The sequence below is a fragment of the Hyla sarda genome, chromosome 6, assembly GCF_029499605.1.
Source record: "Hyla sarda isolate aHylSar1 chromosome 6, aHylSar1.hap1, whole genome shotgun sequence".
Lineage (NCBI taxonomy): Eukaryota > Metazoa > Chordata > Amphibia > Anura > Hylidae > Hyla > Hyla sarda.
Genome location: NC_079194.1, coordinates 125,139,611 through 125,163,885, shown reverse-complemented (window position 1 = coordinate 125,163,885; position 24,275 = coordinate 125,139,611). Strand labels below are relative to the sequence as shown.

At 42.9% G+C, this 24,275-nt stretch overlaps 1 protein-coding gene across 4 annotated transcripts in view; it reads left to right on the top strand.

The window, feature by feature from the left end:
- The window catches only part of GRIP2 (glutamate receptor interacting protein 2), a 528,084-nt gene that overhangs the window by 85,371 nt on the left and 418,438 nt on the right, over positions 1-24,275 (top strand). For 2 of the 4 annotated variants that reach the window (XM_056524923.1, XM_056524925.1), the window contains exon 3: positions 13,904-13,999. The exons of the other annotated variants lie outside the window; for them this stretch is intronic. In XM_056524923.1, coding sequence (XP_056380898.1) covers positions 13,904-13,999 — 96 coding nt within the window. The remainder of the gene's footprint in view (positions 1-13,903; positions 14,000-24,275) is intronic. 4 annotated transcript variants of the gene reach the window in all.

Below are 24,275 nucleotides of genomic sequence, written 5' to 3'. Positions count from 1 at the left end.
CTCCAAGAAGGTCAGAGGGAAAACCTTTTTTTTGGTCGATTGGGAGGGCTGTGGTCCCGAAGAGAGATCCTGGGAACCTGAGGACAATATCCTAGACAAAAGTCTGGTCCTCAGGTTCTCAGGCTCTAAGAAGAGGGGGAGACCCAAGGGGGGGGGTACTGTTACGCCGAGCGCTCCGGGTCCCCGCTCCTCCCCGGAGCGCTCGCTACACCCTCGCTACTGCAGCGCCCCGGTCAGATCCACTGACCGGGTGCGCTGCGATACCACCTCCAGCCGGGATGCGATTCGCGATGCGGGTGGCGCCCGCTCGCGATGCGCACCCCGGCTCCCGTACCTGACTCGCTCTCCGTCGGTCCTGTCCCGGCGCGCGCGGCCCCGCTCCCTAGGGCGCGCGCGCGTCGGGTCTCTGCGATTTAAAGGGCCACTGCGCCACTGATTGGTGCAGTGGTTCTAATTAGTGTGTTCACCTGTGCACTCCCTATGTATACCTCACTTCCCCTGCACTCCCTCGCCGGATCTTGTTGCCATCGTGCCTAGTGAAAGCGTTCCCTTGTGTGTTCCTAGCCTGTGTTCTAGACCTCCTGCCGTTGCCCCTGACTACGATCCTAGCTGCCTGCCCCGACCTTCTGCTACGTCCGACCTTGCTTTTGTCTACTCCCTTGTACCGCGCCTATCTTCAGCAGTCAGAGAGGTTGAGCCGTTGCTAGTGGATACGACCTGGTTACTACCGCCGCAGCAAGACCATCCCGCTTTGCGGCGGGCTCTGGTGAATACCAGTAGTAACTTAGAACCGGTCCACTAGCACGGTCCACGCCAATCCCTCTCTGGCACAGAGGATCCACCTCCTGCCAGCCGGCATCGTGACAGGTACCTCAAGTTATAATAGTAGTTGGTTCTTGGATGACCATTGTATGTTGAGACTATAAGTCTATGGAAACCTGGTAATTGGTTCTGAAGCCCCAAAATGTCATCCAATAAAAATGAAAAGTAAGTAGATAACTAATACAGATAAAACAAGTCCTTACATATAAGGCTACTTTCACACTGCCGTTGCACCCCGTCAAGAACGGCTGTCAAACTCTCTTCTTTTTTTTTGTGTGGAGTTTGACAGCTGTCATTTTGATGTGGCACAATGGGCAACAGTAGGTCCCAAAGGACCCTATTATAGTCAATGGGGTCCATCAGGCGCTGCTGTTTTTCAACGGGAGTAGTGGGAGATTAAGACTGCACTAGCAGTATTTTTTCTCCTGCTATTCCCCCCATTGGTCCCTACAGCTGTCACACTACCATGTGGCAACGGTAGTATGAAAGTAGCCTTAAAGTAAGAAATGGCTGCTGTAAGCTGTAAATCACTGTCTATGTAGAGGACAGGAGCTTCTTCAGGGTCCTCTACAGTATACACCATGTCCCAAAAAAGTTAAATGGAGCCGCCCTCACCTGGTGTCTAAAGGAGCAGCTAACCCTGGCACATGTAAAGAGTAGTACAGAACATATAATACTTCCCTGTACTGTAGAAGGCGCTACCAGACAGCCAGTCAGTGCATGCACTTCAGTAATATAGGGGTTTTACCAGTGAATGCCCATTCTGATTGGTCAGTTCTTACAGCCAGTCACATGTTTCACAGATCTGGACTGTCTGTAGTATTGTATGCTGAGTCTGGTTTCAAGTTACAATGGTCCAGAAAAGACCATTGTATGTTGAAAATATTGTAACCTGAGGTCATTGTAGGTTAAGGGACCGTCTGGCACCAACAAACATGCCACATTCAAAGTCATTTAAAGGGGTACTCAGCTTAAAAGGGTCACTTAAAGGGGTTGTGACATTACAGCTATGCTCCTCGTCACGTCACCCCCCCCCTCAATGCAAGTCTTTGGTTGCCACGCCCCCTCCCATAGACTTGCATTGGGGGCGTGGCGTGATGTGACAAGGGGCGTGGCCATGACATCACGTCCCCCGCCGCCCGCACCCAGCTTTCTAATCGATTGCCGGGTGCAGCACAAAGATCACCGGGGTCCCAGCTGTGGGACTCCCACGATCAGACATCTTATCCCCCATTGTTTGGAAAGGAGATAAGATGTCTAGGGGTGATGTTTAAATTCCCTTTCTTCCCCATTCTGATGCTCAGTCTTACCAAATAGAACTGACCCAAGCTGTTTACAGGTATAATAATAATAATCCTTTATTTCAGTGTTTCCTAAGCCCAGTCCTCAAGTACCCCTAACAGGTTATGTTTTCGGGATTTCCTTAGTCTGTCACAGGTGATATAATTATGGTCAGTATCTCAGGCATCACAAGTGTTCTCTGTATGGGATATACCCAAATTCTGACCTTTTGGATGTACTTGAGGACTTGGGAAACACTGCTCTAGCTAACAAATAGATAGTAATTTGCATGAGAATATATTCCTTAAAGTGAATGTATCACCTAGATTTTTTTTTCACCAGTAGAGACAGAAACTGAAATATGGTTCTATTTTATCATTGTAATTTGCTGTTTTAATTTTTAGCAGATTTAGATTAAGTACATTATTATACGAGCAGCCATCTTGCCTTAGCTCTTTTAACAACCTACAACTATATAGGAGCAGTGTGGGGAAGTGCATCTGTATAGGGGCAGTATGGGTGTCGCATAGTACTATATAGGGGCACCATTACTGTGTGAGGCAATACATATAGGGAGTTTGTAAAGTAGTGTTCGTTTTGCTGGGTAAAGGAGTCTAACATGTTTGTCTTGCATGTTCTGTTGAGACAAATCTTAAAGGGGTACTCTGGTGGAAAAAAAAATTTTTGATCAGCTGGCTCCAGAAACTTAAACAAATATGTAAATTACCTCTATTAAAAAATATTAATCCTTCCAGTACTTATCAGCTGCTGTATGCTCCATAGGAAGTTGAGTTGTTCTTTGCAGTCTGACCACAATGCTCTCTGCTGACACCTCTGTTCATGTCAGGAACTGTAGGAGTAGAAGCAACTCCCCATAGCAAACCTCTCCTGCTCCGGACAGTTCCTGACATGGACAGAGGTGTCATCAGAGAGCACGGTTGTCAGACTAAAAAGAACTATACAACTTCCTCTGTAGTATACAGCAGCTGATAAGTACTGAAAGGATTAAGATTTTTTAATAGATGTTATTTACATATCTGTTTAACTTTCTGGAACCAGTTGATTTGGAAAAAAGGCTGGTTTCCACACTGGTTTTTATGGCGTTTTTTTGGAAAAATGCAGTTTTTGAGCCAAGCCAGAAGTATATTCAAAAGAAATGTGAATTTTAAAGAAGGGACTTATACTACTCCTTCCTACAGGATCCACTTCTGACTGCTGCACAACTGCAGTGGTAGTTTTCAAAATAATTCCACTGAAAATTGTGTCGTCAATAAAGGGGTTATCCAGGAAAAATTTTGATGACGCCTGTCTCGGGAACCGCCCAGTTTAGAAGCAAACCCCCAAAGCAAACCTCTTCTAAACTGGGCGGTTCCCAAGACACGTGTCATCAGAGAGCACTTAGACAGAAAAGAACAACCTTAAAGGGATATTCCAGGCCCAAACTTTTTTTTAATATATCAACTGGCTCTGGAAAGTTAAACAGATTTTTAAATTACTTTGATTAAAAAAATCTTAATCCTTCCAATAGTTATTAGCTTCTGAAGTTGAGTTGTTGTTTTCTGTCTAACTGCTCTCTGATGACTCACGTCCCGGGAGCTGTGCAGTTCCTATGGGGATATTTTCCCATCATGCACAGCTCCCGGGACGTGATTCATCAATGAGCAGTTAGACAGAAAACTTCAGAAGCTAATAACTATTGGAAGGATTAAGATTTTTAATAGAAGTAATTTACAAATCTGTTTAACTTTCCGGAGCCAGTTGATATATAAAAAAAAGTTTTTGCCTGGAATACCCCTTTAACTTCAGAAGCTCATAAGTACTGAAAGGATTAAGATTTTTTAATAGAAGTAATTTACAAATCTGTAGCAAACTTGATAGAAGAAATTAAAAGCCGGCAACTCACCAATCTTCCAACTTCTGCAAATTTATTTGCACATACTCACAACAATCAGTACATTATGGGGGGAGGCATAGATGTTATCGGGGGGTACCACTGAGAGGCGACACCGATGTTTCGCACTATTTAGTGCTTCGACGGGCCTTTTCTAATTTACAAATCTGTTTAACTTTCTGGAGCCAGTTGATATATAAAAAAAAGTTTTTTCCTGGATAACCCCTTTAACTGCCTATTGATTTCAATGGGATTTTGTGGTCCCATTCAGACAGCGGAATTTCCGTGAAGGACATTCCACATCAGAAATTCCGTTTTCCACAAAAATATAAGATCAGTCTATATTTTGCGGAATTCTGTGGTGAAATCCCATTGAGGTCATTGGGGCTTGAATCTCGGTGGAATTCTGTGTTCTGATAATTCCATAATACCCTCAGGCTAAGATTCCACTTTTTTTTTTCTCCAGCGTTTTTTTCACAGAAAAAAAAATGCCAGAAAAAACGCCAGTGCAGTTTTCTGCGTCTGGTGTTTTTCTGGCTTTTTTTCAGAATGTGTTGAGTACAAAAAAAAAAAAAAGGATGCAGTAGGGATGGGAAAAAACTTATTTAAGAACATTTTTATTTTTAATAATGAACGTTTAATACTAAATAATTTTTAATATAGTGTGTATGTGTGTTTCACTTTTTTTCTCTATTTTTATTTTTTAGGTAGTACTATTACTCCCAGCATAGAACAGACTGTTCAATGATGGGATTAGCAGTAACTGTACTAATAGACATATCGTCCCGGGTGTCAGTCCTGACACCCGATGCGATCGTCCATAATATAGCAGAGATTCGGAGCAGCTCTATCACATCTCTGCTCTATACTCCAGCCAGTGATGTGAATAGAACATCACTCATTCATATTTTCCTCCCAGTGTGGTGATTGGCGGGATGGTTGCAGCCAATCACAGCTCTCAGAGGGAAATATGAATGAGTGATGTTCTATTCACATCACTGGCTGGAGTATAGAGCAGAGATGTGATAAAACTGCTCTACATCTCTGCAATAGATAGGACGATCGCATCAGGTGTCAAGAGTGACACCTGCTGTGATCTGTCCTTAACTGAAGGTACTACTACTCCCATCATGGAGCACGCTCTGCTCCATGTTGGGAGCAGTAGTACCTGCAGTTAAGGACAGAGGACAGCAGATGTCACTCCTGACACCCGCTGTGATCTTTCTGTATGATTTATAGATGCGGCCGGACGCTCTTCTGTGGTCCCCTGTACTGACGTATATATACACCTATTAATATTTCCCACAGAGAGCTGTGATTGGCTGGAACCATCTGGCCAATCACAGCTCTGCAGGAAATATGTATAGGTGTATATATACGTCAGTGCAGGGGACCATAGAAGAGCGGCCACATCTATTAATCATACAGAAGGATTGCAACCATTTTTTTATGGTACACTATGAAATGTTATTAAAAAAGGAATCTTCATCACTTTTTTGGATCGCTAAAGTCCAAAAGAGAATAAAAACCATTTGAAAAAACACCAAAGTTAAAACCCACATGGCGTTTTTTTACTCCCATAGACTTCTATGGGAGAAAAACGCCACGATTTCAGGGAAAAAAACACCATAGGCTCAACATGCTGCAATTTTGCAAAGCCGCCAAGGAGCTGAAAAAGAGTGAAAAAACGCCAAAAGGATGAAAAAAATAAAAAACGCCAAACTGAAAAACGCCAGGTGGAAAAAGAATTTAGCGATTTCTCATTGGTTTACAGCTAACATCTGGTCGCAGCGTTTTTGGCCGAAAAAACGCCATGAGGCAGAATTGGCGTTTTTCTATACCAGATAGTCAAGAAAAGTAGTTGATTCCAATCAGAAAAAATGTCACCTGTGGGTCAAGGGGCCTGGGGAGGAAGGGAGAGGAGCAGGGGCCTGGGGATATAAGAAGAGGAGCAGGGGCCTGGGGATTTGGGAGAGGAGCAGGGGCCTGGGGATTTGGGAGAGGAGCAGGGGCCCGGGGAGATAGGGACAGGAGCAGGGGCCTGGGGATATAAGAAGAGGAGCAGGGGCCTGGGGATTTGGGAGAGGAGCAGGGGCCCGGGGAGATAGGGACAGGAGCAGGGGCCTGGGGATATAAGAAGAGGAGCAGGGGCCTGGGGATTTGGGAGAGGAGCAGGGGCCCGGGGAGATAGGGACAGGAGCAGGGGCCCGGGGAGATAGGGACAGGAGCAGGGGCCCGGGGAGATAGGGACAGGAGCAGGGGCCCGGGGAGATAGGGACAGGAGCAGGGGCCCGGGGAGATAGGGACAGGAGCAGGGGCCCGGGGAGATAGGGACAGGAGCAGGGGCCCGGGGAGATAGGGACAGGAGCAGGGGCCCGGGGAGATAGGGACAGGAGCAGGGGCCCGGGGAGATAGGGACAGGAGCAGGGGCCCGGGGAGATAGGGACAGGAGCAGGGGCCCGGGGAGATAGGGACAGGAGCAGGGGCCCGGGGAGATAGGGACAGGAGCAGGGGCAAGGGGAGATAGGGACAGGAGCAGGGGCCCGGGGAGATAGGGACAGGAGCAGGGGCCCGGGGAGATAAGGACAGGAGCAGGGGGCCTGGGGAGAGGATATGGAGTAAAGAAAATCATACAAAAAAACTGCAACTATATTAATTACAAACATGTTTCCAATATGTGGGGTACAATTTTTGGAAATGGGCTGCCAAGGGATACTTGGGCAAAAAAAAGGTTGGGAACCACTGGTCTAGTGTATATGTCAGAAGTATATGTTGGGAAACATTCCCGACATATATATCTTAAATGTGGTGTGTACATAGACTATGTGGAAAGGGGTGTGTGAGGGGGGGGGGGGGGGTCCACACAGCACTTTGTTTGCCTTTTTTTGAGCTGATGAAGTGTTAGTCCTGACAGCTGTCAGTTCAGGTCATCAGATACGCAGTCAGGCCTGTAATATGAATGTAAAAATACTCATGTAACACGTAGCTCATGTGAAACCAGCTTTAGATAAAAAAAAAAGCCACAAATGGCGCCATGTAAAATGTATGTTCCACTGATGTCTATAAATATGTATAAAGGGAGCATTAAAGGGGTACCCACTGGAAAACATTTAGTTTTTTTAAATCAACTGGTTCCAGAAAGTTAAACAGATTTGTAAATTAGTTCTATTTAAAAATCTTAATCCTTCCAGTATTTATCAGCTGCTGTATACAACAGAGGAAGTTCTTTTCTTTTTGGATTTCCTTCCTGTCTGACCACAGTGCTCTCTGCTGACACCTCAGTCCATTTTAGGAACTATCCAGAGTACAAGCAAATCCCCATAGCAAACCTATCCTGCTCTGGACAGTTCCTAAAATGGACAGATGTGTCAGCAGAGAGCACTGTGGTCAGACAGGAAGGAAATCCAAAAAGAAAAGAACTTGCTCTGTAGCATACAACAGCTGATAAGTACTGGAAGGATTAAGATTTTTAAATAGAAGTCATTTATATTTATATTTAACTTTCTGGCACCAGTTGATTTAATTTTTTTTTTTTTTTTTCATTTAATACTTCTCACTGCCAATGGTTTGCTTTTGTGGTGCCAAGCTGTGAGCTAAATTTCAGACTGATACATTAAATCTGCACAGATAGCAAACTATCAGGATCAGGAATTATTACCTGATATAAGGATTGTCAAGAGCAGTGGTCTTCAACCTGCCGACCTCCAGATGTTGCAAAACTACAACTCCCAGCATGTAGTATGTAGTTTTGCAACATCTGGAGGTCCGCAGGTTGAAGACCACTGGTCTAGAGACTGGTTACAACTGTAGCAAACCCTTAAAGGGGTTATCCAGGAAAAAACTTTTTTTTTATATATCAACTGGCTCCAGAAAGTTAAACAGATTTGTAAATTACTTCTATTAAAAAATCTTAATCTTTTCAGTACTTATGAGCTTCTGAAGTCAAGTTTGTTCTTTTCTGTTTAAGTGCTCTCTGATGACACGTGTCTCGGGAACCGCCCAGTTTAGAAGAGGTTTGCTATGGGGATTTGATTCTAAACTGGGCGGTTCCCGAGACAGGTGTCATCAGAGAGCATTTAGACAGAAAAGAACAACCTTAACTTCAGAAGCTCATAAGTACTGAAAGGATTAAGATTTTTTAATAGAAGTAATTTACAAATCTGTTTAACTTTCTGGAACCAGTTGATATATCTATATATATATATATATATATATATATATAAAACTCAACGTGTGTGTGTGTGTATGTATGTTCCACAAAAACTTCCAAACGGCTAAAGATATTAACATGAAACTTGGCACACATGTTACTTATATGTCAACAACGAACATAGGATAGGCGATTTAACCCTTACTTACCCCCTTTTGCCAGGGGCGGGGTTTATGTTTAAAGTCCTATACAAGTCTATGGGAAATATATGTTACTGCATAACTTCCAAACGGCTGGAGATATTTTGATAATACTTGGTCACAAGTCGGGATAGGAGGTGGAGTTAGGAGGTCGGGATATGAGGAACGGATATGATGTGGAGATAGGAGGACGGGATAAGAGGTCGAGAGAGAAGGTCAGGATAGGAGGTCGAGATAGGAGGACGGGATAGGAGGTTCAGATAGGAGGTCGGGACAAGAGGTGGAGATAGGAGGATGGGATAGGGGGTTGAGATAGGAGGTCGGGATAGGAGGACAGGATAGGAGGTCGAGATAGGAGGTCGAGATAGGAGGACAGGATAGAAGGTTCAGATAGGAGGTCGGGATAGGAGGTCGGGATAAGAGGTGAAGATAGGAGGATGGGATAGGGGGTTGAGATAGGAGGTCGGGATAGGAGGTCGGGATAGGAGGTCGAGATAGGAGGTCGGGATAGGAGGTCGAGATAGGAGGTCGGGATAGGAGGTCGAGATAGGAGGTCGAAATAAGAGGTCAGGATAGGAGGTCGGGATAGGAGGTCGGGATAGGAGGTCGGGATAGGAGGTCGGGATAGGAGGTCGGGATAGGAGGTCGGGATAGGAGGTCGGGATAGGAGGATGGGATAGGAGGTCAGGATAGGAGGACGGGATAGGAGGTTGGGATAAGAGTTCGGGATAGGAGGTCGGGATATGAGGACGAGAAGTGAGGATGGGATATGATGACGGGATAGTAGGTCAGGATATGAGGACAGGATATGGGGACGGGATATGAGGACAGGATATGGGGTTGGGATATGTCAACAATATATGAGGACGGGATATGAAGTCAAAAGCTTCCTCCTTTGTTTATTTTCCTCCCCAACAAGGATTAGGAAGGAAAAACAGGGCAACGCCGGGTATTCAGCTAATATATATATATATATATATATATATATATATATATATATATATATAAAGTTTTTTCCTGGATAACCCCTTTAACTGTAAAAAGCATTAGGCCTGTTTACAAAATCAGTCTCTAAATGTAAAAGAGATTGTCCACATTCACTGACAGCAAGTTAGAGAGCACTGTATTTGTTCTCTACTGGATCTATAGGCAAAAGCCGTAGCCTGACAGATTGCCCAATCCTTCAAGCAAAAGGCTTCAGACCATAATGCATATTCAGTCCTGGGAAACATCAAGGCAGGCTGTAGCAGCATATGAAGGGTTAAGAATTGATGCATATCAATGAGGCGCTGCATCTGTGTCAGATCCAGACGGTGTATACACACCCCCAACTCCCCCACGACTTTGGACCAGCCCCCAGATCTAGTAATAGCAGCTCAGGGCTGGCACATCAACACAGAGAATGTGAGCACATGCTGAATCAGGAGACATGTGTAAGCCTCGCTCTCACCCTGACATACTGACACTCTATATCTCAGTGTTTACCAACCAGGGTACCTCCAGCTGTTTCAAAACTACAACTCCCATCATGCCTGGACAGCCAAAGGCTGTCCAGGCATGCTGGGAGTTGTAGTTTTGAAACAGCTGGAGGCACCCTGGTTGGGAAACGGTTATCTATCTATTTTTGAAGACATCTTGGCCCTGATTTACTAAGAGTGTTGTGTAGGTTTCTTTGTGGGTTTAATTCCCTACAATTTATTTTCCACGGTATTTACTAAGGTTTCCCTACATTTTCCACTTTCCCTACATTTTGCTTTTTTTACACATGCTCTGATCTGTCGGGTTTCCTCAGCTCAAATCCAACACATTTTATGTGGAAACCTTAGTAAGGGTGGGTTCACACCACAATTTTCTATACAGTGTTTGGATACATTTTTTTTTTTTTAAAACGTAAGCAACCGTACAGAAAACCGTGGCCATAGACTTTCCATTCAAAACCGTGTGCACCATATTGTATACGGTTGTCTCCGTTTTTCACACCACACGGTTTTTTACTTTTTTTTTCTGGACAGAAAACCGTGGCCTACCACAGTTTTTGGTCCAGGTGAAAAACCGTATTGACCCGTATACGTTTTTTTTTTAACAGGGGAGTCAATGGGAACCGTACAGAACTGTATGTGTGTATGGTTCCATCCGGTTTTCACCGTGCGGTTTTTGACTTTGCACAGTTTTTTTTTCTTGGAATTTCAATCAAACAAGTGAAACTTTATTCATAATGGAGTGAAAAGTTCAAAACGTATGCGTTTTTTTTCTTAAAAAACGGATGCAACCGGACATCATTTTTCAAACCGTATATGGTTTTCAACCGTGTACAGATAAAACTTTGTACACACATTTTGATACAGTTTAGTCAGGTTTTGAGGAATCCGTTTTTTTTATCAAAAACCTGAAAAAAAACTGTATTGCAAAAACGTGGTGTGAACCCATTCTAAATATGTTGGGTTTTAGTGAAAATGTCAGGAACACACCCCTTTTCGGAGACCACGCCCCCTCCCCCCAACAGACATGCCCCTTTTCGGGTTTTCTCAGTAAAATTAAGAGTTGGTCGGGTTTTTCATTTCTGGCACAGACAGACACAGAATTGTGGCACAGACAGAATTCCAGCGCAATGAGACAAAAATCTGGCGCACAACCCGCCCTTGTCTTCTATCTGCCTGAAGAAGACTCAACTCTGTTTATACTTTAATTTCCAGACTTGCATTCCTGTTTATGCATTTGTAAATCCTAATATTTCCTGTGCTCCACTGTATTTAGGTTTGTTCACATTGCGCAGCCTTTTCCTTGCCATGTTATTTGCCAACTCATTATGTGGATTCATGACCCCAGCGCTCGGGCTGATGAGATCCCCTCCCTCATTTACAGTGCTGACAGCTTTCACCACTCTAGTTTAATGAGAGAAAATATGACATAAAGGGCCGCAGCAGTCTGCTGGTGTATAAACATCACAAAGGGTCATGTATTTGAGGTAGTGACGCCATGTGTGCCAGATATCACCAGTTGGCAAATGTTACTCTTCTATTTATATAAGGGCTCATGCACACAACTGTATTACAGATCTATGTTGTACAATTCCATAATACATAGGGCATAAGGTATATGACACATGGGGGGAGATTTATCAAAACCTGTGCAGAGGAAAAGTGGAGCAGTTGCCCATAGCAACCAATCAGATCGCTTCTCTAATTTTTAACGAGGCCTTTTAAAAATCAAAGAAGCAATCTAATTGGTTGCTATGGGCAACTGCTCCACTTTTTCTCTGCACAGGTTTTGATAAATCTCCCCCCTGGAGTGTATACAGGTTCCTAATGCTAAACTTTAGGGACTCCGTGTGCCACCATATGGGCTTCCTGGACATTTTCATGATGTAGATCAGTGTTTTCTAAACAGTGTGTCTCCAACCTTCGGCTGTCCGGGCATTCTGGGAGTTGTAGCTTTGCAGGCCACTTAGGGTGCCTTCACACTGAGTAATTCCAGAGGAATTTACTCAAGTAATTCCTCTTGAATTCCGCTAGGAAATAATTAACATCTGCTTTGCCATTGACTTCAATGTATTTTTCTCTGCACTGTTCACACTGCGTAAATTCCGATTGCGGAATTCCACGGCGAAATTCCGCCGCTGAATTCCATTCCCCTAGAAGAAAGAACATGTTCATTCTTCTTGCGGAATATGCTAGCAGCACTAGGACCGCTCGGAAATGCTCCATAGATGGCAATGCATTTCTGAGCAGAATACAGTGGTCCCGCAACATACGATGGTAATCCGTTCCAAACGGACCATCGTTTGTTGAAACCATCGTATGTTGAGGGATCCGTGCAATGTAAAGTATAGGACAGTGGCCTACAACCTGCGGACCTCCAGATGTGTCAAAACTACAACACCCAGCATGCACGGACAGCCGTTGGCTGTCCGGGCATGCTGGGTGTTGTAGTTTTGCAACATCTGGAGGTCCGTAGGTTGTAGACCACTGTTAGAGAAAGTTGTACTCACCTGTCCCCGCCGCTCCGGACCGTCACCGCTGCCAGGGATGTCGCCGTCCATCGCTGTTGCCGCGTCCCCGAGGTGTCCCCGACGCTCCGGCAAGGCCTCTTCTTCCCCGGCATCCGTGCTCTCTGTCGCCGCCGTCACTACGCACGCCGCTCCTATTGGATGCCGGGACGGCGTGCGCAGCGACGTGATGACGTCGATTGAGAGCACAGACGATGCAGAGGATCCCGAAGAGGACGCGCCGGAGCCCCGAGGACAGGTGAGTGACCATCAACGGAGCTCACGGGGCACTGTAAACGGCTATCCGGTGGCAGCTGAAGCAGTCTGCGCTGCCGGATAGCCGTTTATGCGATGGCCCCGACATACAAAAGCATCGTATGTTGATGCTGCCTTCAACATGCGATGGCCTCTGAGAGGCCATCGCATGTTGAAATTATCGTATGTTGGGGCCATCGTATGTCGAGGGGTCACTGTACATAGAAAGAATGAACATGATCATTGTTTCTGTAGACACCAAAGCGACTTTCCGCCATGTGAACATAGCAGTAAAGTAATATATTAGAATGATTCCCCATTTATGCTGTCCTATTCCCATATCTGTTTCTACAAATTAGCCTCTGTTTTTATAAATATTGTATGTTTTTACAATCGGAGTCAATATGCCACATGTGTAAATTCATGATGTCCAGTTCCGTTGAGCCTATATGTTTGATATATGTAGTAAACATGCATTACAGATGTGATGTGAATAGAGCCTTAGATCGTCAGCTCTGCAGACCAGCAGAGCCCTTTTCCTTTAACATATTAAATAGGAAAGCATATAACCTTCCTGCATCAGGTATCTCAATACAACATAATACTATGATTAACCACCGCTGGAACTGACTGTTCACATAATAGACAGAAAACCTATCTGTTCCTGGGAATCGGATTGTACTATTGTCTTATAGGGGGCATAGAGCCCCCTCCCTTTATTGAAGCTAGCCATGTCTCTAACCGCAGCTCAGTTTTTGCCATAGATTAACATGAAGAGAAACTTAATAGCCTTGATAGCCCCTCCAAATATCCTTATGTAGCCCTTGGGTAATGCCACAGGGCATTCATCAGCTGCTCTTGTCAGGCTCCCCTCAGATCCCTGCCTATATAGTATGATCCTCACTGTCTGGGATGCGTTGTTCAGGTGGCTATTGAAGAAGGCAGGGGGAGGATTTTAGCCGAGCCCAAAGGTCCAGTGGGAAGCAGTGACTGTCAGCTGTATATAGATGCATTGGTCATCTCTGGTGAGGGCACTGCCAGTATTTCTAATGCAAGCCTGAGATCTGCTGGAGAGTCTGTACTGCCAGGGAGTCTCACTACACCCAGTGACAGGAGACCCAGCACAAAGGAAAACTGGTGATAAGAGCGAGTGACTGCACTTCATAGAAAGAGGAAGACCCCAGGAATCACCAGAGATACCACAGTACAATACCGTGCATTGCTCATGCCAACTTGTGCATTCATGGGGCACGCTACAGCCCAATGTTAAGCCATACAATAAGGCACCTTTTCTGCAAATACATACCCTTGTGTTTCAGAGACAGTGGACAAGCTGCCTGTATCCCTCACATGTGCCAGTATGCCAGGCTGGAGAAGGAACCTTATTCTCTGTTTGCAGAGGATGCAAGATGATGGTAAGACAATAGCCAGGACAAGAAGGGTATTCCATGTGTGTACTCTCAGGTGTGCATATGGTTTAACTATGTCAGTGCTAGAAAGAAAAAAGATAGGCCTTGGTGTGGGTATGGTCCTGGTAGAGAGCTTGGTGATTTCATGTATTAACCTTTTATTTCCTAGACCTGTTTTTTGCTTTGCTGTGTGTTGTCGGTAATGATTGTGTGTTGCACTGTAGTACATTAATAATGAATGGGCAGAAGTTGAATATGCAGCTTACAGAAATATATACATAGGGCAAATCAATTAAATTCCATGTAGGCACTGAATGCTGCAACCGATGACCTGGGGTGACCTCATCAATGTTGCTGTTTAGGTTAAATTGTCAGTCAATTGATTTATATAAATAATATGCACTGAATTGTGACCTGGTGTCTGAGACGCAAATCATTCATTACTCTGCAGAGTATGTCCTGGAAAAACACAGAAATGCCACCTACAGTATGTGATTCATTGTAACACTTCATATGTGGTGTGTTTTAACATTGCATGCATGCAATACAGTGTAACATTTAATACATCTGATACCTTGTAACATTTCATGTGTGTGTGTGTGATATAACCTTTTTTATATGTCGTATTTTACCATTTTATACATGCGATACATTGTAACATTTCATGTGTCATAAATTGTAATATTGTGTGTTAAATAGTAACATTTGATATATGTCATACATTGTAACATTCTACAAGTGCAATACATAGTAATATTTCATACACAGGAAACATTATATTTCATACAACTATACATTCGTGTGGTATGTAGAAATTTATACATGCGATACACTGACCCATTCTAAATTTGTGACATAAATATTGTGACATCTCATGAATGTGATACAATTTATACCACTTTACACATGTAAAATATGATAACATTTTACACGTTATATCTTACATGTGATAAATGGTAACATTTGAATTTCATGAATGACATATAGTATCTTCATATGAATTTGATACATAAAAATAGATGTAATAAACCTGGTGTACTTCATTGCTGGACAGCATTTAAAAAAAACAATGTAGCATGTGTTAACTTTCCCCAACATCGCGCACACCTGTTAAGAAATATGGCGCACAAGTACTCAGCAGGGTAAAGTCTCGGCACCATTCATGGCCTTGTTTGTCCTTGTTAAGTTCAGTAAAACTCTGATAAACCTTTATAAATGTAATGTTTAGTACAGCTCCAGTATTATCAATATCCTTAAGTAAAAAACACCTAAATATGTGATATATTCCAACATTGTAAAGCATCTCCTTACTAATGCTCCTTGTTCTAGATAAGTGTCTGCTAGGATTTTCTTAGTTCATAACTGAATAAATGAAAGTGATCAGTCAGACTTTCTAGGACTCCAGTTATACTCTATGGTGATTGTGATGAAATAAGAGTTTAGTACTAGTTTATAGGCAGGGTTCATACTGAGGAATCTCCAGCTGAAAAATCTGAGAGCGGCCTGCGCCAACATTGCTGTCCCCACTGATAACAATGTTTTCTGCACAGATTCTGCCAAAGAATTAGCAAGATCATTCTTTTTGTGGCAGAATTTCAGCAACGGAAACTTCCCTGATGAAATTCTGTAATGTGCACTGTGCAGCGGAATCTCATTGACAACAACAGGATTCTGCTGCATCGGAATTTCCTAGCTGAATTTCATAATTAAATTCTGTGTGAAAATTCCATTGTATAAACCTAGACCAGTGTTTTCCAACTAGGGTTCCTCCAGCTGTTGCAAAACTACAACTCCTAGCATGTTCGGACAGCCTTTGGCTGCTGGAGGCACACTGGTTGGGGAACACTGAACTAGCCTAATAAGGCAACTAATCAGAACTGAGAACTCGCCTCTTCCAGATTTGAACATATTTGTTTGCTACAAAAATTGAAATACTTTCCTATATCAACAGGGAGAGAGTTAACTAAAAATGTCTAAAAGAAAAAAAAACAGAGCTTTCATTTATTCAGCTGCTCTGGTAAAAAGGAAGTTGGTTTGCAATGAGCAACAACGAAAGGTTTTCTGTTAGATAGGTTATTTTTTTAGGGTGCGTTCACACACACTAAATATGATGGATGGATAGATAGATATTCTGCAGCAGATTTCATACCATATATTTTTTGCTGGTAAGGCCGTGTTTACACAATGGAATTTCTGAGCGTAATTCTGCAGAAATATTCTAAACAGAAATTCTGCTGCAGCAGAGTCCCTTTAATTTCAATAGAATTCTGCTGTTCTCTGCATACTGCAGAATTTCTGTGGCAGAAACATCTCGATTCTGGCATCTGCAGAAAGAATAGACATTTCTATTCTTTCTGCGAATCCCACTGCATGGCCTTCTATGACAGACCCCATTTCCGAGCGGTCCTAGTGCCCTCCGGAGCATTTCAATGTGCAAAATGTCCACCTGTTTTTTCAGGGCAGACATTCCGCTCATATTCAAATTGAACCAAACAAATGTGTTCAAATCCTACAAAAAAGATAAGAAGGTTCCATATTTATATAAATAAATTTTATATGGGATATTACAAGCGTAGACATTAATGGCATACCCACTGAATATAGACAGCGACCCCTAGCAGAAGTGTGAGTGCAGCTCTAGAGTATAATACAATCTGTGAATCAGAATTAGTAGGATAAGTAACCTAATGTATATACACACTCACAACTCTGGGGTATAATACAGGATATAACTCTGAATCAGCATAGAATATGTAATGTAATTACTAGGGGGATCATTGGTCCTTATGTGGGCTTTTTTGCATAAAATTTAAGGGACAGGGAGAGTGAGCCCTAAACTGACCTTAGAAAAACTCTCCCTGCCTACTTGCACGTCCACCCTAAACAGTGGATCGACAACTTGGAGCCTATCCCTCCCTGCGCTAAAGTGCAGTGGCGTAAAAACAAATAATAAACATAGTCGGTCACAGGCCAGAAACGGAACAGGAAAACTACCAGACAACCAGATATACCAGACAGAATATAAACTCACAAACAGTTCATAAACCAGAATACAAATAAACGGCAGATATGATAAAATGAACTAGACTAGGTATGCAACAAGTATACAGCAGAATCCAAGAGATGCAGGGGATGAACGGGTGAACAGAATATAAAAACACCAAACTGATCAGGAACATAGAACACTGTTCACACTGGGAAACAGAACAAACAAACTTGACACCCCACTCCCCAAAAGGAGTAGACAGCATAATAAAGCCAAATAGACTACTAGCCAGCGGGCACACTCCACTGTGTTATCAGGATGCTTACCTAGTAGGAAACAGAAATATAATACATAGAACCCTAAACCGGATGTGTCAGAATTGACTCCAGGATACCAAACAGGAATTATTACACACTAGATTAGAACCGGATGAGTCTGAATAGACTCCAGGATACCAAACAGTAATTAATACATACAGAGCACGGGTAACAAGCAAGACACAGTGTGAACATAGACTAAACAGAAGGAACATACCCATAATCCTAAAAAATGACAGATGTCCTATAAAACCAAGCAGTCTAAAAGCTATATAAATAAGACTATTTAACCATGGCTAAAACTCAGATAATATCACAAGAGAAATACAAAGTGCATGCTCAAGCACACATGGGAGTGTATTGCACAAATAACCAGCCAAGAATGCAGGAGAACTCTGGTTTAAATAACCCCACCCGAGTTCTCATTGGTCCAGAGCATTAACTATTCCCTATCCAGGGAGAATAGCAATTTGCTCAGAACATCCTAGTGTGTGAATACACACCTAAACAGAAAAATACAAAAACAAATAAACAGACATTACAGCAGCTCAGGATAATACAGGATGTAACTCAGAATCAGGGAAGGATAAGTAATGTAATGTATGGACACAGTGACTCCACTAGCACAGTAGTAAGCGCAACTGTGGAGTACAATATGGACTGTAACTGGAATTCGGGACAGGTTAAGTAATGTAAAGTATGCACACAGTAACTTCACTAGCACAATAGTGAGTGCAGCTCTGGATTAAAATACAGACTATAACTGGGAATCAGTACAGGATAAGAGTGGGTTCACACCACGTTTTAGCTATACAGGGACCGTATCCCAGTGGTATGCTGCGGTTTTCAGTTTTGCGGTTTTCAGTCTGGTCAGAAAACCGGATACGGGGCAAAATTGAGCCGACCGGAGTCACTGTTTGACTCTGGTTGGCTCATTCAAATGAATGAGAAGGGGGGCCGGGTCCGGATCCGGTCCCCGTATAGCTAAAATGTTGTGTGATTGCACCCTACGTAATGTTAAGTATGCACACAGTGACTTCACTAGCACAATAGTGAGTGTGCCTTAAGATAATTCAGGAGGTTACTCAGAATCAATACAGGATAAGTAATGTAATGTATGTACACACTGACTCCACCAGCAGAATAGTGAGTGCAGCTCTGAATTATTATACAGACTAACTAAAGATTAGTTCAGTATAAGTAATGTAATGTATGTACACAGTGACTTCACTAGCACAATAGTGAGTTCAGCTGTGGAGTATAATACATAATATAACTCAGAATTAGTACAGGATAAGTAATATAATGCATGTACACACTGACTCCACCACACAATAGTGAGTGCAGCTCTAGAAGATTAGACTGTAACTAAAGATCAGTTTAGGATAAGTAATGTAATGTATGTACACAGTGACTTCACCAGCACATCAGTGAGCGCAGCTAAGGATAATACGGGATGTACTGTAACTCATAATCAGTACAGGTAAGTAATGCAATGTATGTACACAGTGACTTCACCAGCAGAATAATAAGTGCAGCTCTGAAGTATAATAAAGGCTGTGACTCAGGATAAGAACAAGATAAGCAAGGTAATGTTCTTACAAAGTGATACAGAATTTCATGTAGATTAATTTTATATAAAGTGTAAAGTGGAGTTAAGAGCTGAATAAAGATAAAATTGAAAATATATATATTAGTGACACCTATAGATATAGATGTGTCTGCAGATTCTCGGCTAGACTCTTACTAGCATAAAATGCCCAATAACAGGGAACAATAGACTATATTCACCTGCACAACAGGATGCAGGTGTAGTATCCCTTCAAACATATCCTCATTACCCATGGGCCCTTTCTATGATTTATTTTCAGATTCAGCCAAAATAGGCTTATCCACATTGTCAACTTTGTATTATGACACATTACAAGATTGAAGTATATATCACTGACAGGGCCTATCACGGAGCGAGGAAACAGAGTGACACCCTGAGAGTCCTGTTCACATATCACTGATTGTGGTAATTTACTATTCTGGACGTATTAAATGGAGAGAAGGAGAGGCCTTGACACTAACGTCTTTATATGTGACATACAGTCTATAGCTTTCACTGGAGAACATGGCCAGCAAATTACATTGTCTTATCAAGTGTCACCAAGATTCTTGTGATCCTGAACACAGGCATTTACTAACACATCCTTGCTGAATGTATTTTATCTAATAGAAAGCAAGACGATAGTTAAAGGAGTTTGGTATTAATGTCCTTTTTTCTAAGGCAGGCCATTAATATTAGGTTGGTGAAGGTCCGACTCTCTGCACCCCCACAGGTCAGCAGATTAAAGGGTCTAAGTGTGTCAGTTAGTGACGTATCACTTGTATTGTTTACAAGGCACAAAGCTTAAAGGGGTACTCTGGTGGAAAACTATTTTTTTCATATCAATTAGTTCCAGAAAGTTAAGCAGATTTGTAAATTACTTCTATTAAAAAATCTTAATCCTTCCAGTACTTATCAGCTGCTGTATACCACAGAGGAAGTTATAAAGTTCCTTTCAGTCTGACCACAGTGCTCTCTGCTGACACCTCTGTCCGTGTCAGGAACTGTCCAGAGCAGGAGAAAATCCCCATAGCAAACCTCTCCTGCTCTCAACAGTTGCTGACATGGACAGGGGTATCAGCAGAGAGCACTGTGGTCAAATAGAAAAGAACTATACATTTTCCTCTATAGTATACAGCAGCTGATAAGTACTGGAAGGATACAGATTTTTTTATAGAAGTAATGTATAAATCTGTCACCAGTTGATTTTAAAAAGTGGTTTTCCACTGGAGTACCACGACCACTGATGTAACATGTAGGGCCTCATCTTGAGGATAGGTCATCGATATCAAGGTCCTGGAAAACACCCAGAAGCAATGCATGTACCCAAAATGTCACTACATAGGCAGATTTGTTATTTAGGATTATTGCAAAGCTGTGTAGTAACTTTTGAGGAAACTGTAATGACAGCCACTTTGGTAGTCATTTTGCTTTTCCTAGATTTAATTAAAGGACACATCCACTTGTAGAACCATTTTAATTGCTCCCGTGTACCTAATATGCAAAATGAAACAACTTTTCAGAATGTTCTATGTCTTCTGTACCTCTGGGTCTAATGCTTAGACTGTGTGCTGTGAGCAGTGTCAAACTGTTTGTGTAGCATTCTTCCAATTTGATGTGCGTAAAGCAATTTACAGTACAACTTATGTACATAGGGGAAGATTTATCAAAATCTGTCTAGAGAAAAAGTTGCCTACGGCAACCAATCAGATTGCTTCTTTCATTTTTGAAAAGGCCTCTGAAAATGAGTGATCTGATTGGTTGCTATGAGCATCTCAGCAACTTTTCCTCTGGACAGGTTTTGATAAATCTCCCCCGTAATGTTTTGCAAAGTTGTGTAAAAATAATCACTGTGAATTTTTAAAGCTGTATACTGGCATGTCCTTGGCAGGCCTGGGGGCCTTCACAAATCCCCAGGTTGCGATTGAAACCCATCAGCACCCCTGCGATCATGTCACCAGGATGCTAATGGGGTCACAGAGTCCCACAGATCCCTTAAATGGCACTGTCATGATTTTACCATGGTGTGTAAGGGATTAAAATGCCAGAAGTTATCTGAGCTCCTGCAATCCCGGGTAGGGAGATCCATGTCGGGCAGCTAGGCTGCCACTGTAAAAAGGCAACAGCCTAGCACCAATCTTCTTTGTGACCGCCTTCAAAACAAGTATTGGCGTTTACTTTGGAATTAACGGTATGTCCACGTGGTTATTAAACCGTATAAACCACCTGGAAAAATAGCAACCAAAGCAACTTGCAAATCTGTCATCTTCCTGTGTAGCCCCACCTCTAGTGACATCATCACTAGAGGCAGGGCTACACATAAACAGGCCAGAGCAGGGACTAGGTGGGTAAGTGAAAGTCTCTGCTCACTGTATACAGCCATCTATACAGATGGCTGTATACTGTATACACCTAAGCAGGTTAATACCACTGTTAACTCTTTCCTTGCTGAGCAAACACAGAGCACTGAGCAGGGGGTTACAGTAAACCAGAGATCTATAGAGCATGGTCTCAAGTCAGTATAGTGAGGGGACTCCGGTCTCTGAGACAGAATACAGTGGTGTACAGAAGTACTGTACCACTGGCTATGCATCACTACTTTCCTCCTTACACTACGTGGACCAGGTGCCCCGCATCCGACCCACAGAGTTGTACTCTAAAGGCAGTGAAAAACTGCCACAGGGTAAAAAATTGGCGCTTCCACAAAAATGTTAAAATGCTACCCACAAAAACCAGAAGCAGTTTTTTGATGATTTTCTGGCATGTTATCTGGAGGAAAAAAACACAAAATACCTGTGTGGGAACCTAGCCATCAGATCAGTCGTGCCGCAGGTGATCAGAAGAGCCATCAGAGCCACCGCATCGCATCAGTATTGGTCACGGCATCTGAGGGGTTAATGTGCTCACTTCATGTACAGGACGTAATTGTATATCCTGGTACATTAAGTACCAGGGCACCAGGACGTACATTTACAGTCATGGCTGTAAATGTTGGCACCCCTGAAATTTTTCAAGAAAATGAAGTATTTCTCACAGAAAAGAATTGCAGTAACGCATGTTTTGCTATAAACATGTTTATTCAGTTTGTGTGTATTGGAACTAAACCAAAAAAGGGTGGAAAAAAAAGCTAATTGGACATAATGTCACACCAAACTCCAAAAATGGTCTGGACAAAATTATTAGCACCCTTTCAAAATTGTGGAAAAATAATATTGTTTCAAGCATGTGATGCTCTTTTTTAAACTCACCTGGGGCAAGTAACAGGTTTGGGTAATATAAAAATCACACCTGAAAGCAGATAAAAAGGAGAGAAGTTCACTTAGTCTTTGCATTGTGTGTCTGTGTGTGCCACACTAAGCATGGACAACAGAAAGAGGAGAAGAGAACTGTCTGAGGACTTGAGAGCCCAAATTGTGGAAAAATATCAACAATCTCAAGGTTACAAGTCCATCTCCAGAGATCTAGATTTGCCTTTGTCCACAGTACGCAACATTATCAAGAAGTTTGCAACCCATGGCACTGTAGCTAATCTCCCTGGGCGTGGACGGAAGAGAAAAATTAAGGAAAGGAGTCAATGCTGGATAGTCCAGATGATGGATAAGCAGCCCCAAACAAGTTCTAAAGATATTCAAGCTGTCCTGCAGGCTCAGGAGCATCAGTGTCAGTGCGAACTATCTGTCGACATTTAAATGAAATTAAACGCTATGGCAGGAGACCCAGGAGGACCCCAACTGCTGACACAGAGACGTAAAAAAGCAAGGCTTCATTTTGCCAAAATGAACTTGAGTAAGCCAAAATCCTTCTGGGAAAATGTCTTGTGGACAGATGAGAACAAGATAGCGCTTTTTGGTAAAGCACACCATTCTACTGTTTACCAAAAAGGGATTGAAGCCTACAAAGAAAAGAACACAGTACCTACAGTGAAATTTGGTGGAGGTCCAATGATGTTTTTGGGTTGTTTTTCTACCTCTGGCACTGGGTGCCTTGAATGTGTGCAAGGTATCATGAAATCTGAGGATTACCAACGGATTTTGGATCGCACTGTACAGCCCAGATCTTGGGTCTTCCAGCAGAACAATGACCCCAAATATACCTCAAAAAGCACCCAGAAATGGATGGAAACAAAGCACTGGAGAGTCCTGAAGTGGCCCCAATGAGTCCAGCTCTAAATCCCATTGAACACCTGTGGAGAGATCCTAAAATTGCTGTTGGGAAAAGGCGCCCTTCCAATAAGATAGACCTCAAGCAGTTTGCAAAGGAAGAGTGGTCCATCATTCCAGCTGAGAGGTGTAAGAAGCTTATAGATGGTTATAGGAAGCGACTGATTTCAGTTATTTTTTCCAAAGGGTGTGCAACCAAATATTAAGTTAAGGGTGCCAATAATTTTGTCCAGCCCATTGTTGGAGTTTGGTGTGACATTATGTCCAATTAGCTTTTTTTCCTCCCTTTTTTGGTTTAGTTCCAATACACACAAAGGGAATAAACATGTGTATAGCAAAACATGTGTTACTGCAATCCTTTTCTGTGAAAAATACTTAATTTTCTTGAGTAATTTCAGGGGGGCCAACATTTACGGCCATGACTGTAACTTATCCCCTAAGTTATCGTATAAGTTATAGATCGCGGGGGGGGGGGGTCCGACCGCTGGGCCCCCCGTGATCTCCTGTACAGGGCCCCCGACAGTGCACAGGAAGGGGGCGTGTCCGTCCCAAGCATGACACAGTTGCCGACATGTCCCCCCCATATATCCCATAGAGATTCATGGAGGGGGTGTGTCAGCCGCCTCATCATGCAGGGACAAATTGCTCCCTTCATGTGGACTGCTGGGGCCCCGTACAGGCGATTGGGGGGGGACCAGCGGTCATCCCCCCCGCAATCTATAACTTAGGGGGTAAGTTATATACCACTACAGTTTTCATTTAACCCCTTAAGGATGCAGGGAGTACAGGTACGCCCTGACGTCCTGGTACTTAAAGGGGTACTCCCCTACCTTACTTCTTATCCCCTATACACAGGATATATATCATAGTGTCCCGCAATCGCAATGCCTGTTTTATATTGGCCGTGGTTTTGGCAGCATAAATCTGATTACAGGCTACCTTTAAAGGGGTACTCCCGTGGAAAACTTTTTTTTTTTTTAAATCAACTGGTGCCAGAAAGTTAAACAGATTTGTAAATCACAAAAAGCAAAGTGTGTGCAGCTCACAACCAAAGTATCAGAGGTTATATGCGGCCAATAGATCCATCCCCACCGATCCAAATTTACAGTAATAAATATTCCAAAAATTGACCACACCTCAAGGGTACTGCCCTAGTGGGCACACAATGAAAAAGAAATTGAGAACAGTTTGTTTGAACAAAATGTAGGTAAATTTATTAAAATACAAT